The 14,475-nt window shown below is 35.9% G+C and overlaps 1 protein-coding gene across 1 annotated transcript in view; it reads right to left on the bottom strand.

The window, feature by feature from the left end:
- Positions 1-14,475, bottom strand: part of MAP3K15 (mitogen-activated protein kinase kinase kinase 15) — an 85,232-nt gene that overhangs the window by 13,186 nt on the left and 57,571 nt on the right. Inside the window, exons 13-18 of the mRNA XM_039551212.1 lie at positions 11,542-11,637; positions 10,026-10,113; positions 6,125-6,258; positions 5,383-5,510; positions 3,508-3,638; positions 3,084-3,189 (exon numbers count right to left, since the gene is read on the bottom strand). Of these exons, the coding sequence (XP_039407146.1) occupies positions 3,084-3,189; positions 3,508-3,638; positions 5,383-5,510; positions 6,125-6,258; positions 10,026-10,113; positions 11,542-11,637 (683 nt within the window). The remainder of the gene's footprint in view (positions 1-3,083; positions 3,190-3,507; positions 3,639-5,382; positions 5,511-6,124; positions 6,259-10,025; positions 10,114-11,541; positions 11,638-14,475) is intronic.

The following is a 14,475-nucleotide window of genomic DNA, read 5'->3' on the forward strand; positions in this document are numbered from 1 at the left end:
CAAGTGTATAGTCTTCATTCTTATTAAAGAGGATTAACACAACACTCAGCAAGCCAAAAATTGTCAAATGCGACCTGTATAGCCAAAATGTTCAATTTCCCCTATCAGCACTGAAAACTAGACATAAACCTCATGTTTTAACATCTTAGTTTATAAACTATCTTTTTGCCTCTCCTTTCTAACACAAGGTTTCAAATTGCTGAACATCTATTCACCACAATCCAATAGCATCCTCAGAAGATAAAATTATATCAACAATTTTTGCAGACACCAACTTTTAAAGATTATGCAGGTAAGAGATGACAAAATCTGAGAAGTGACAGATAGTCTTCATGAGAATAATTTTTTGTATTTTATGCCAATAATGAGAACACTAGTGACAGGGAATTTCAAAGACTTAGTTTGAAAAAAAGCTAATTTTGTAAATATAGGGCAATAAATAAGAGAACCCATCATAATTTGTCTAGAATTCCAGGATGCCTTGGATGTGCTTGGGATTTCTGACATCCAAGGTTAGCAAAAAAACCCCAAACCCCATAATTTAGAATTTTAAAAGCTATAAATATTGACCAAATAAGATCCTGTCTGTAGACAATCTGAGTGTAATACTAGTAGTAACACTGATAAAGAACAGCACAGTAAAAAAATTAAATAAAAGATGGTCAATTTGGTATCACTGTTACTGAACCACTCACTAACAGCTAATGAGATCCTTACAGGAAGTCCACACCCCCAGCAGAAACCTCTGTATGTTCAGAGTGTTTCAAACACTACAGTTCTTTCTCCACCTGAATTTCTACCAGCTCTGTTATGACATCTTTAAATTAAATTATTTTTCTTCTAAAGGATGCAATAAAACTACACTGTGGTAGAACTGTGAACTATCAAGTAATGGACATATGGTGAAGATAAAAGGGTATCAAATGTTCATTGAATGTGACTGCTGCAGAACGAAAGTTCAAGCCACAGCTTTGCCCTCAGGCTGTGTGTCTTGAATGGAGGGATATAATGTTTAAACCACCAGAAGTCTGATTCTTCACACCATGTGATTTTATTACATAATGCCTAAAATCTAGGGTTTATGTACTGAGTTATGGAATAAAAACAAATTGCTAGAGACCTTTTAAAGCCCTCTGGGGTATAGCTACCTGTTTACTGATTTTAAATCCAAAATGATAAATTAAGTATTTATTCACATGGCAAATTACATCTCAAAGGTACAAACAGGGCTGAAAACTTGCAAGAGAACAAAGAAGAAGGGCACAAGGAAAGAGTTACCTCCTTTCATTACAGTATGGTGACTTTTCTTAAGATACCTTTTCTCCATATATAATTTCTACTGACAATCAGTTACTAACAAGTCACTAAGGAGTATGTAAAATACAGGCAAAGAGAATGATTTTTCTCTTAGTACCTGCTCCAACCCTAACAGCAATGAGCCATAATAGTGGCTTCCTGTGAAAAATTAAATTTTGGACTATGACTTTTAATAGCCACAAAAGTGTCTTTCACCATGACTTTAACTATTACCTTATGGAACCCCTTTTTATACTTAAAAGTTACAGAATATCCTGCAGAAATGAGCAGCATAGTACATCATACCATGTGGTACTGCAACCCTTTTCCATCGAATGCAATTGCATTGTACCAGCCTAACAAATATGGCAAAGACAAACATTGCAGACAAAACCTGAAAATACCCTTTTCCAGAGAGAAAAGACCTGTACATATCTGAGAATTATCAATCCAGTTGCAAGCAAGATGGTTGATAAGAAAATTATTTATTGAATAACGTGTTCAGAAAAAAATAGTGAACCTCCTTAAGGGAATGCTTCAGAAGGCAACATTTAGCCAGCTCTGTTCAGACATACTGTCATATGTGTATCTATCTGCTGTGGTTTGTAAAATGAAGAGATTTATTCTTGTAGATCTTCATTTTTAAAACATTTTAATGCTTCATCTGGGATTCCAAATAGGACAAACAATTTTTTTTTCTTCTCTTTAAAGAACTCCTAGCTTAACTTAATTTGATTCTAACTACAGTCTTTATAGCTTTAAAGGAAATAGATTTGCTTAAAATGCCTGCACCTGATGAGATGTTGATCTCATGAGATCCAGATCCAAACATCATATGCTGTATTCAGATCATGATGTAATATGGGGCTAGTTTCCAATTCACAGGCTTTGCCAATAATGAGTAAAAATAACTGAGAAAGGTAAGTTACTTCAGAACCTTAATTTTATTTTCATGGCTCCCTTTGTAAGGAAGTTGGAGGAACTTCAGACTCACCATCGGATAGATAAAGGGAAGTCTTGATTTTCACTTAAGTGAAGGTTGTTATCTTCTGTCTTCCACACATGACTGATGGCTTTGTCTGTGTATCATTTACTTAAACTGCAGGCCTGTAACAGGCTTGTGATATCAGCCTTTGCATAAGGCCATATAACAAGCAAAAACATCATGTTGCCTTCATCTACTGATCACAGAATTGAGAAACTATGTGACCATATATTCATTTTTTAATGTGGAGTTTCCCTTTTTACTCAGCGATTTTTGTTTTCCCTGAATGTTACAACTCTTCACAATGTTGATGTACTGAAAGCTGTTCTGTAACACATCAGCCTAAAATTTTCATGTAAACTGTTCTTGTTACTGTTGTTAGGCAGTTGGTTGGGTTTTATAATTAATACCTCAAAACTGAAAGTGTTCCTAAGTTTGAGTTTGGTTTTCTGCACTTTTAAACATACATCTAGAAAGTCTGCATGTGTAAGTTACTAAAATCAAGACTGTTAAATAAATGCTGCATTCAAGTGTTTCCAGATGTAATTGGAACAAATCAATTGATACTTAATGAACACTTAGAAGAACAACTTTTACCCCAAAAAAAGTGGAAGAGAGCTACACTTAAAAAAAAAAAGTAAAGAAAGCTATCAAGCCAACGTTTATGATGATCACACTTCTATTTACTCTTCCCTGAAAACAGAGACCCAGTAGTGTTTTCATCACTAACCCAAAGACCCTCTTGGCTCAAATGCTAAATCTGTCATGAAAACCCTTATAAACTCTGCTAGATTGATCTCACCTGTAAATGTTTCAGTGCATGGATTGATTCCTGCCAGACGTTTGGAAGTACCAAAATCTGATATTTTAACCACGCCACTGTAGGTGTTCACCAAAACGTTGTCCCCCTGTGGTTTGGATAGGAGAGAGAAGGAGGGGAGGGTGTGAGGATGGAGGAGAGAGGGAGGCAGAAAACAGGGAGGGGAGACATATGAATACAGATTCTCAATCTCAGTACTCCTTAAAGATTGCATTTATCTTTGTAATACACCATTCTAAAAAGGAATATTCCCGTAGCACCAGGAGGAGGAGTTGGTTTATGCTTTCCTTTTGTTTTCAGCTTCCATGAAATCCTATTAAAAATTCTACTTCAGATTAGAGCAAAACTAACTGAAGTAAATAAGATAAAAAGCAAATCAAACAAGACACATTAAAGGAAAAGTTACCTTTATATCTCTGTGTACAATCTGGTTCTCGTGGAGATACTTAAGGCCTTCCAGAATCTGCTTGGTGTAAAATTTAATTGTAGGTTCTTTCATTGGGCCCCACTTAGATCTTAAGAGAGCTGAGAGGCTGCCTACAGGAGTTTAAGAAGAAAGTGTATCAAGATAGTGAAATCCCCAAATTAACATGAAACAGTTAAGTCTGGATGAAGCCTTTGCTCAACTTCGTAGCATGAAAGAAAAGCAGTACCTACGACTAAGCCAAATTCTTGCTAGAGCACTCAAAACAAGTAATTTGCTCCTGCTCTGGACTGGTTATTTCTTACTGCCAGGTGAGGTTCTACTTCCATGACAAGAATAAATGTTCTGACAGGGCTGGATCCACCCCCCTCACTTCACTGTAACAACTGCTGAGACTACAACCAGCACCCATTTAGCCCTTAATGAACAAGGACCAAAGGTAACACTGTACCATGTTGTACATTGCACTTCATGAACCACAGGTGTGGGCAAAGAGAAGCTGATTTTCTTGAGGCAGGGAGGGTAGAATCAAAACCAGAAAGAGCCTTTTCTTTGCAAACATGGGATTAATGTCTGGCAATATTCAGAGACAGGAAAGAAAGCTCTTGGAAAACACCCTCTAAATGGATGTTCAGAGTAGGAGATAGGCCATCCACACATCCCCAATTCTAATAAAACTAATCTTTAAATAACACAAATATTTTAATCATAAGGTGAAATAAAGAACAGTTTCGCTTATTAGGCACAAAATAAACGAAGTACAGTAGGTCTACTTAAGGCCAGAAAAATTCAGCTAAAGAAACTTTCAGTCCACACCAACAGCTTTCTAAAGTGAAGTTTCCTCAAAGAACCTTGCATAATCTGAACAGCTGGTCCGTTTTTATGACTGGCTACAGAGTTTATAATATCTAAATTGGTTCAGTAATATCTTGCCATGAGCAACTAATCACAGCACACTTTACTGTGCATATATGCACAGGAAGTAACACCAGCTGACACTGTAAACAAGTGTGGGAAAAAAAGTGCAAATGTTGGTAGAACCTCATCACATCTGCAGGCATCATGCAGGTCAAAGTGTCTCAGCTTTCAGGTAAGAAGGTCACAAGGATTCAAAAACTAAATCATTTCCCTACATCCCTAAATGCCCTGGATGTATTTAATTACACTTTGAATGTTTGTGTCTTTCTAAGAAAACTGAACTTCCCCCCCGCACCCTTTTTCTTATTTCTGTTTTTATTTTGCAAAATTAAAATCATGCAAAATTTAACTCATTCTGACATATCCTTAACACTGAAGAGTAAATAGCAAAAGGGAGATGGAAACAATGTAGAGAGGTTACAAACAGATTTCACATCCTCTTCTTCCAGCAGGGAAGGCTGGAGGAGTGAAACTAGAAATTATGAGCAAGGGACACATCTCACTTTTATCTCTAATCTACCAAGGAAATAAATAGCCATGCTGTGTATATAGAGGTTAAAAAACAGTACTTAATTGCTCTGTCAGTGTTACTGCTCAAAGAGAAACTTACACTGAAAGCTCCACTCATCATTCAGACACACTTGAGCTCAATGGACTATACAGCTCTAATTCCACTATTTTATAACACATGAGTATTTGAAAACAAATACTTTTAATGAGTTCTCTCTAGGTTTAGAACTATTACAGAAAGGAGAGAGGGCACTGGGACCTATACTCTTCAAATTTACTCTATGAGGAAAATTACTTATACAGTTAACATCCCAACAGAAAAGCCATACAGAGTGCACAAACACATTAAGTACTTATTTAGTGACTTTCAGTAAGTTTGCAGTCCCAAATGCTTTTCCTTTGGCAGACCAAATTCAGCATGATACAAACCTCCTGGCACCTGCTCCATAAAAATCTTAATATATCCATTTTCTGAAACAGATCCAAGATACTGGACAATGTTCCGATGCTTTAAATATTTGTGCAGTGCTATCTCTTCATGAAGAGGCTGAGAATACCTATTTAAAAAAAATCAAACCAAGGACTATTTCATCATGCAAGAAAAGGTTCTAGGCTATGTTTAAATGTTAGTTTGACAACAGAATGGATTTTAGGGATACCAATCCAATTCTCAGCAAACATCTTGTCCATGACCTTCTAAATGCAGAGTGATTCACTGCCTATTCAAAAAAACACAGAGATAGATCTCAGAGCAACTCTGGTGGAGAAAAATGCCCCCCAAGAATTATGTGTGTGTGTCTTCTGTATCAATACACAGCACTTTCTTGGACTCCAGAGCTCCTCTCATCCTTTTTACCCTCCCCAAAAGAATACAAATGAGATACAACTTCAACCTAAAACCAAAACCATGTCTTCTTCTAGAATTTAAGATATACATGCAGATTATTAAACTGTAATATTTATGATATATAACATATATTTTCCCCCAAAATACGAAGTCTTTATTCTCAAAAAGGTACTGTTGTATACTAGGAGGAAATAATAATTGAATTTCAGTATATTGGGATTTTATAAACTAACCACACAGAAGCACGTGCTAAGAAGAGCCAAGTTTTCAAAAAAACCTGCATTTTTGTTAACAATGTGTATATAACAGTGAATTAGGTCTTACCTGCTGTCTCTCTCAGGTATTTCTTTGATGGCTATTCGGACCTGGTTGCTAAGGTCTCTTCCAGCATAAACTATTCCGTAAGTACCTTTCCCTAGAATGACCCTGTCACCATTCTCATCATAATCATATTCATACTGCAAGCAGAAAAGATAAACAAAGCAGCACAGAAATTATCACTAACATTTGACATTACAGAGAGCCTTAACCACAGTTTAGTACAGCAGAGAGGAGTTACTGCAGTGCAGCTGTAGGACAGCAGGTTACCCACCAGCCTGGTGCTTTACACAACTTGTAAAATTTCCATCTTACTTGCTTTGTAATACAATCTTCCTTAACTAACTTTGAGAATGATGCATTCATCCAAACAAGGAACACACCACTAAAGCAAATTCAATGAAACAGTACTGTCAAAAGAACCCATTAATGTATCATCTCTGAGAACTGCTGACAGAGCCTTCAGAACATGTAAATATATGGAACATAACCTAAAATTTTGAAACCAATGGTTTAATAAATAGATAAAAGTAATATTCCCATTATAGTGGGTGAACATTAAGACCAAAGACCCTCATTTGAGCTTATCCACAGCAAAATTAATTTCTGACATACTCCCCTCTCATTATGAGCTTTTTCCAAAATGCAAAAAAAAAAAAGTTCATCTTGTCAAAGAATTATTAAATACATGAAGTGGTGGTTTCCACTGCTGCTGAAACATGCTGGGTCATATTTCCAGCTGACTAAATCACTGCTGGTTCACTGACTTCAGTAAAGCTATGCTAATTTACACCACCTCATGGTCCTGTCCCATATAGTGACCTTGTGACAGAGCTCTCCTACTCTAAAGGAGTGAATGATGCTTAATGAAAGTGTACCCCAGACACTGTATTAAACCAAATTTCTTATGGAAGTTGGGTTGAACAGCACATCCATGATTCAAATCAGGGAACTGATAAAGGAGGAAAGGAACTGGACAGTTTCACAGTCTCAGATATTGTCAGGAGTACACAGACCTCCCCTCGTATCTTCCCACATACAAGAGGATGTCCCCTATGGGAAAACTGCAGGGTATTCTCTGTGGCTTCATGTGATTGCCCTATTAAAAAAACAAACAACAAACCTTTTTACAACAGACATAACTACTAACTTTTCTGTCAACCACTTTTTCTGCGTTGTCCAATACAACTCTCTGATACAACCTTGGGATATTTCTTTGAAGTGCCTTCCCAGTTCACATGGCAGCTCTGCTGCTGCAGTGTCCACGTGTCACTGACATTCCCCCTCTTCACCTCGGCAAAGACAGCAAGTTTCATGCTGCTGTACGGAATGTGCTAATGGAAACCCATCTGTCATTTATCCTAACAGCATATTCTGCTCAGTGGAACTGAACTGGAGCGAGCACAGCTTTAGCACAGTTTCATTTACTGCATTTCAGCACTTCACAGCTCACAACATAATCTCATTACAAAATAGGCATAACTGACCCAAAACGCCATATGCAAAACTTGTCAGGTTCTTTGGTAGGAGCACATCCAGCTTTCACACTATCATATGACATAAAACTGTGCAGAAAAAAGACAGCAGTCACATTGCAGAATTTAGGATTGACAGCAACTCCATCTGCAACAGACTGGTCCTAAGCCAACTGTTTACATGAAGAAACCTATGTCCTCCTGTCTCAGTCCCATGATACATGAAAATCGTTGGAATTCAGAGTTCAGTACTAGTTAGTAGACAGTTTAATAGACTTGTATATACTTGATGCCACTTTATATTTGCCTCTTCTTGTCCCAAGAGCTACAAATACTGAATAAACCACTGCAGGTTGCCAAAAGTCTGAATAAGTGATCCACTGGCTATGAAAGCCAACCATTAGGTAAAAGTAAACAAGTGTTTATATCTGACCTTATGAAAGCCAACCATTAGGTAAAAGTAAACAAGTGTTTATATCTGACCTTCTGTAGTGCAGAGTGTTCTCTAGAATATGCTATTTGGGGTACAGCAGGTACTCTTAAAGTGATAGGCACTTTTTCATATTAATATACAGAAGGGAATACCCTAAGGCAGAATGAACTGCAACATTCACACTCCTTCAAAATACTTGCTAGCTGTAAAACTAGGCTGCAGTTTATATATAAAATATACAACCCCTTGTGACAACATTCTGATAAGGATTCTGAGTGAAATAAGATTTTCTTCCCCCAGACTTTGCAGCAGGTTATTTCTTCCTCTTCCCCAAATAGAAACAGTTATTTTATCAACAGTAAGAACTGATTTTTCTGTGCTAGTCAAGCCCATCAAGACCATACAAAGCTGAATTTTCCTTGTTGTCAGTTCTTAAATGTAGCATCTCAAGCTTCAGGAAGGCATTAAGTGTCTTCGTTCGTTTATACACTAAACTAATTAATTGTCTCCTTCAGAAATCCTGATTTCTGTTTTAGTGTCCCAACCTAAGACAGTAAGTACAAGGTGACAATTGTGAAAACTTCAAGATAGGTAGGATGACATAGCTTAAAGATTTAAAATTAGTTTCTGTAGTCACATCTCCATGTGTCATTCATTCATGCAGGATTGTTTCCTGCTATGCATTGTCAAGAGATTTTTTCAGTTCAGTTTTTAAAAGGCTCAAGCCATGGTGAGCTCACATCCTCTGAGAGACTGTTATACAGCTGAACAGACTGTGCTGCATGGAGATTGTACTGCTATTAGCTGATTACATAATTATGTAATACAAAAATCTGCAGCTAGGTAATACCCTGTCTGTACCAAGGCAGAGCCCTGAAGCTGTGTCAAGACCACACATGTATGTATTAAACTGGGCTCAACAGATGTGTGCATTTGTCCTTTTCACTTGAGGAAAGAATTCTGTGGCCAAATAAACAAATAAACAAACTCTAATGCAAAAACTCATCTTTCCCACTATATGCAACTACATTCAACAGTACAGCAGAGAGTTTTATATTTTCTTTTTCCTCCCCTGAAGCCTCAAGTCCTATAAAATGCTCACTACCATGAGGAGCTGCTCTGAATCATCAGCCTAAGAGAATTGCTGGAATGAGACACAATCAGAAAGATGACCAGCTCAAACAAGCCACAGGAAGGTTTTCATGCTCATTAATCAGATTGATTAAATTTGCTTCACCACAAATAAAACTTACAATCTACTTTATATGGTGGCTTTTCATATTTCAAAGCAAATAAAAGAAGACTAATAAATACAGGGTATGTATTTAACGCTACAAATGTGGACATTTGCTATGAGTCACTCTGTCTTATGAAGACATGGATTCACCTATCCCAACCTGAGGCCCCATAAAATGTGAATAACCCTTTCCAAGTTGGTTGTTTTTCCTTTTTTCCTCTCTGTACTAATTATAAAGAAAGCCTACAGCTACTGGATTCCTAACATGCATGTTAATGTGATAAGAAAAAAGCACAGTGTATTAACCTGATCCTAAATACCTGCAATATCTCTGGGACAGAAGCCTGTCAAATGAAATTACCTGGAGTAGTAATGGTATCAGGTAACAGCTAGAAAAAATAAAGTACCTTTGTAAATGGCTTTTTCCTAACATTTATTTAATATTTTATCTTTTTTATCCACTTGAGCCAGCTGATATCAGTTGATTCTCATCTCTACATTGTTTGCAAGAAAATACAAACACAGTAACACACTTCATTAAGGATTTATACAGTTTACAGCAGTAACAAGCCCACTTTATAAAAAAAGTGTGTTTTTTCAAATGAATGCAAACCTCATGTACAAATAATTTTGAAAGACTTTAAACTTCATATACAATTAAGGAGTTTAAATGCTATTTATCTTTTTACTATACTGATATTGAAGTCCAGGGAAGACTGAGAACAAGTTTCAGAGTTCTTAGATCTTTTATCCTTGACATACCTCCAATGTGTCTCCATCTATTTCTCCTTCTAGTTCCAAAGTGCTGCCAACTGCATCAGACAAAACTTCTTTCACCAAACCACAGAATCTAAAAAAATAAATAAATAGCACAAGATCAAAGAAGCATACCTTTTTGGAAGCAGACTAAACAGATTCTTTGCAAGCTGGGTTTTGCTTTCAAGCTAATAAACTGACTAACATGTTCACAGGTTTCTTTCCTTACTAGCTTTCTCCATATTTATCCCGTTTTAAATGATGAAGAACATCAAACACACACTGAAAAGCCTCATTATTTATAAAATTATTTTATTTGCTGTAGCAGAACCCAATAGTTACTTGTTACTGTAGTTGCATAGTAAAATCTTGGTAGATCCAACTCAGTATTTTTTCAGTACCTGTTTCACTGCAAGTGTGATTATTCAGTATTTCAGAAAATCAGATGTGTAGCTTCTTGTCAGGTATTCAGAAAGCCAAAAGTACAAAAGTAGTAATGTGGTTAGAAGAACAGAGTTTTAACTAATTTCTAGATCTCTGGGACAGAGATACTTAAGTACAAGACCATTTTTTTCCATAGTTCCCTGCCTGAGCCACTCTTTTTTTTCCCAAATTCTATAAAAAATGGTTAACAATTATTTAAAAACATTAGGAAATATTCATAATCTCATTTCCTACATCTCTTTCATTAAATAACAGAGACACATCCCTGGAATTGACTGCTGTAGTGCACTGAATAAGGCATTAAAAATGTGACCATGTTTCATGACACAAATTGCACTGCCAAATTAAGGCTGAGAAGGTAACATTAGTTTTAGTGTTTCCTACCTTTTATGCAATGCACTCTGCAAAGCTCGTAGTTTTCTTTAACCTGAGTTTATTCCATGTAATACATAGATAGTAATTATTACAAGAAACAGTGAATATACCATTATATTCCAAAACCTAACATGTATTAACAACTCCCTCCTACATCATTCAGAAGGTGTATTTGCAACTACCAGTCACAAGGCAGAATTTGGTCTGTAAAGATTTAGGCTTAAAATTCAGTTAGCCTGCTTACTTTTTAGAGACAACAGATCATCACAAAATATTTGACTACAGGTACAATCAGTAACATGGATCTGTGACACAATGTAAGTTAAAATTTCTTGTTACACTTATATTCTCTTTTTTAAATCAAACTGAACAGACACATAAGGGAACCTGAAACACTGTAGTACCTTACGTGACATGGCCAAGATAAAGAAAAATGAGATAATAGTTGTAAGTTATATTAAGCTGGTTAAGCCTTTTTCAGACATAATGATTTGTAGATAAACTAATCAGAATCACACAGGAACTATAATGGGTGCTCTCATCACCTTAAAAATCACTGGGTTTACATTGCTTCTTCATCAAGAAAAAGTAAGTGAAGAAATAAATAATCTCTTTCTCAAGCAAAAATACTGGTTTTCAATCTTTACAAAATTTTGTTTAGGATATAGATGAGGCGTGCAACACCCACACAAACTGAACTCACCTACTACATTGGTTTTCTGTAGAAAAGTATATTTGAAAGTCATCATAGTTGTCATGGACATAAAGAAAACAACATCGTTCATCAAACTTGGAAATGCTGTAAAATTCACATTAGGAAAATATTATTTTGGATATAACTATTAGAAGAAATAGGGCAACGAAGAGGGTCTTTTTAAATTATGAACACTTAAGAAACATATTTCTCACAGTTAATAACATCAGAAGCAATATGCAATTATATATATTTTCCTTATAACTAGGAGTTTTCAGTTTCTTTATATATTCTATAATCCTATTTCCAATTGGATAAATAAGCTACTGCTTACTTTAGTAAAATACTAGTTTATCTGAAGTATATTGAGGTTGGTTTGTTGTTCACCTCCACTTCCACACAATTCCATCAGACTCCTTGGTATTTGATGACACCTCAATGTAAAGTTAATCACTTTGACACTAATTTAGCTATCCAGAAAATCTTGCTTTAAAGACTGAAAAGTACTTCAGGTTTTTATAATCCCATTGCTCCTACAATAAAACTGAACTGGGAAATACCAACAGTGTAGCAGATCCTTCCCAGTCTATTCTTTTTATGGCCTTAATACTGATAAACAAGTTTGGGGATGATCAATATTTACTCCAAATTGCAGCAATAACTCTGAAAAACGGATCATTTATTGCATATTGTGTCTTGCCAGTGCCATATATATCCCATCTAAATGCACTGAAGCCTAAAAGTGAAATGCCATAAAACATAGTATCAATATGAAAATAAATCTAGGAATTAATCTCTTATCCCAAACACTTGCACTTCAGTATTTTGCTACATAATGCCAAGTTGTTAGGCTTATTTAGGGTTTTTTTGTGCCTTAAGTTAATAAAATTTCTTAGATTCTTGCCTGATCTGTTTAGTCAAACTCTTCTATTTTCCTTATCCTCTGCTGAGCCAGTTAGTTAAAATAACAGGACAGTAGACTGCAGTAAAGTTGCCACATGTTACATGACCAATTGGTATTGCTTGTTGAAGCATCATTAAGAACAATGTGGAAAATGTTCAAAAAAATCCAAATTTTGCCTGAAGAATTTTTTAGAAATATGTGAAAATACACTATGCAATTCTTTAGTTTCATTTAATATAGCAATTTCTAGTCCAAAAAGTCAGATGACCATGTATCTGACATGAGAACTAAGAGACAAAGCAACGTGATTCTTCCAGGGGCAAATAGGATAGACAAGACAGTGTCTGAGTAACAATACTGCATTATAAACAGTGTCATGTATGGTGTATATGAGCTGGTTAGCATAAATACAGTTTAAGGGTCTTGAGAGAGTGTATGTTCACATATGCAGTTTTAACTACTGCAATTTCAAAAGTATAGAAATTTTAAGTTGTCACATACAAAGCGAACATCTAACTCCACTAAATTTAAAAGAGATTGCCCCTTTGAGCTTTTTAATCCTCAGCAGTGATTAAAAATCAAATCAAATGAAATTAATTGCTTGCTTCCTTTTGATTAAAGTTATCTTTCTCAAAGATTAATTTCTGCTCATTGTGTTGACTGAAGGTAATTAATATGGTACAGTAACGTTATGCTGAGTTATGCTCAATCAGTTTCACAGACTTCAGTAATTCACATTGCATTGGAGTAGTAGAATAAAATACCACATAAAATTCTGTTAAACCAAAACCTGCTTTTTTTAAAAAGAAAATACTTTAGTTATGGTACAATCTATGCTCAAATCCACAGTTTTAGGATTTCAACCACCACTCACATTATTCAGAGAAATACTTCTTTGCTGAGCTTATTTGGTCAGGCAAATTATACAAGTTCAGGGGAGACAAACTTGGAATCTAAAACTTCAGGCAATTTGAGTCAAGATCAAAGCCTAGAAGCCCTCTCCTTTCTGAACTACAGAACCCATTAGGTATCTGAATTTATTCTTGTACTTGAATCAGAAGGTTTGTCAAGCACCTAAGTTTATGCAGTCACACAGGTGGCCCCAGACGACACTCATTTATGTGCCTAGAAAGGCCAGATCCACCAGTGTAGTGACTCAGGAGCTCAGAGAGAAGACAAAAGTCCACCAGGTGTTCCCTGTACTTACAGTTCCTCTGATTCTTAGCAGCAGCCTGCATAATTCAGATAGAGAGGAGATAGGTTTCTTTTTTTTTTTCCTTCTCCTGTCTCTCACCCTTCAGGCAGCAAAGCAGCCAACTTAACATACTTACACTACCTTCTAAATGTAGTAATGCATTTTGCAATTGTTAACAACAAATGTGAATACTTTCTATCCTTTCAGTTCTCAGAACAATCCTGTTCTTTCTATATAATATTCCAATCTTGCTTGGTACTAATATTTTGACCCATTTACTTGTGACTAGTGTTTTCATTAATCTAAGCATCACAAAATGGAACTGTCTTAACTATTTAAAGGCTAGTCCTTGAGAAAGAATGCTTTTATGTCCTCAGCAAAAACTACATTTATGCCTCATTTATCATTTCTCTAATAATCCAAGTCTTAGCTAGCAGGTTTTAAAATAAACCCATATCAGAAGCATTTCTGAATTCCAAACAGAACAGATACCACGGTTTCCTTTTCTTAAAGGAAAACAAACTCTTCTCTCACTTACAGAAGGAAGCAAGAAGAGCTGAGGGCTCTTCTTTCCTTCTGCCCTCCGTGTTTTTAAACGTAGAGATGGCAATAACTTCAATGAAACATTTAGAAAAACATACAAAAATCAGTTACATAATTGAAAACATGGAAGTCTACCAGAGAATATGGACACCCAAAACCCCTCTTAGATCTGAGTGTTCCTATGAGAAATGTACAGCTCTGCCCATGCAAGGAAAGGCAAACTCTTCTGTGACATTTCAAGGCAGGTTGGACAGAACAAGCTTTTGTAACAGGCAATTGAGAGATTTAAGGTAGAATCCAG

This window comes from Corvus cornix, chromosome 1, assembly GCF_000738735.6.
Source record: "Corvus cornix cornix isolate S_Up_H32 chromosome 1, ASM73873v5, whole genome shotgun sequence".
Taxonomy (NCBI): domain Eukaryota; kingdom Metazoa; phylum Chordata; class Aves; order Passeriformes; family Corvidae; genus Corvus; species Corvus cornix.